This window comes from Parus major, unplaced genomic scaffold (assembly GCF_001522545.3).
Source record: "Parus major isolate Abel unplaced genomic scaffold, Parus_major1.1 Scaffold456, whole genome shotgun sequence".
Lineage (NCBI taxonomy): Eukaryota > Metazoa > Chordata > Aves > Passeriformes > Paridae > Parus > Parus major.
This window is the reverse complement of record NW_015379358.1, coordinates 25,855-26,631: the sequence shown is the minus strand read 5'-3', so window position 1 is coordinate 26,631 and position 777 is coordinate 25,855. Positions and strand designations below refer to the sequence as shown.

Here is a 777-nt window from a genome sequence, read left to right as displayed (position 1 = left end):
GCTCCCTGGAGAGAATGTGGGGGTCCAGGTGCTCTCTAGAAAGGATTTGAGTGCTCCCTGGAGAGGATTTTTGGATTCAGGTGCTCCCTGGAGAGGATTTGGAGGTTCAGGTGCTCCCTGGAGAGGATTTGGATGCTCCCTGGAGAGAGTTCAGGAGCTCCAGTCCTCTGTGCCCTGCTCTGGGGGCTCGCTGGGCAGCGAGTGGCTGCTCTGGTGTCCACTCTGTGCAGGCAGCTGCTGGTGGGGTGGCAAATCCTGCCCGGCCGGGCGCTGAGGCCGCTCCGTGCCCTCAGGAGCTGTCGGTGCCCGGGCCCAGCTGGGGCTGCCCCTGCTCCGGGGGGCTCCTCCGCCTCTGGAGCTGCTCAGTTGCTCTCCACCAGCTTGGCCAGCCCCTGCCTGAGCTCGCTGAGCTCGAAGATCTTCACATCCATGATCTCGGCCACCTTGGTGACCTCGCTGTGCATCTTCTCCCTCTCGGCCAGGCTCTCTGCCAGGGTCTGCTCAGCCAGGTGAAGACGCTGCTCCAGCTCTGCATTCCGGGCCTCCAGCTCCTGCAGGGACAGGCAGAGTGCTCAGAGCCCCTCGTGTCCCCAGCCAGCCAGCCCAGGGCCACCCAGTGTCCCCAGAGCTCCTTCCCTCAGGGGTGTCCCCTGTCCTGAGGCACCAAACCTGCGGTGTGAGGGTGTGGAACTGCAGCTCTGCCCTCATGGATCCTCCCCAGCCTGGGGGGATTTGCTCTGGATCCCCCCCAGCCCTGTGGGATTGGCTCTGGAGCTG

General features: G+C 64.7%; 1 protein-coding gene across 1 annotated transcript in view; it reads right to left on the bottom strand.

Annotated features, from left to right (window-relative positions):
- Nucleotides 1–15: 15 nt before the first annotated feature.
- The window catches only part of LOC107199142 (homer protein homolog 3-like), a gene marked incomplete at its 5' end in the record, with an annotated part of 5,944 nt that continues 5,182 nt past the window's right edge, over nucleotides 16–777 (bottom strand). Inside the window, one exon of the mRNA XM_015616479.2 lies at nucleotides 16–551. Coding sequence (XP_015471965.2) covers nucleotides 363–551 — 189 coding nt within the window. The remainder of the gene's footprint in view (nucleotides 552–777) is intronic.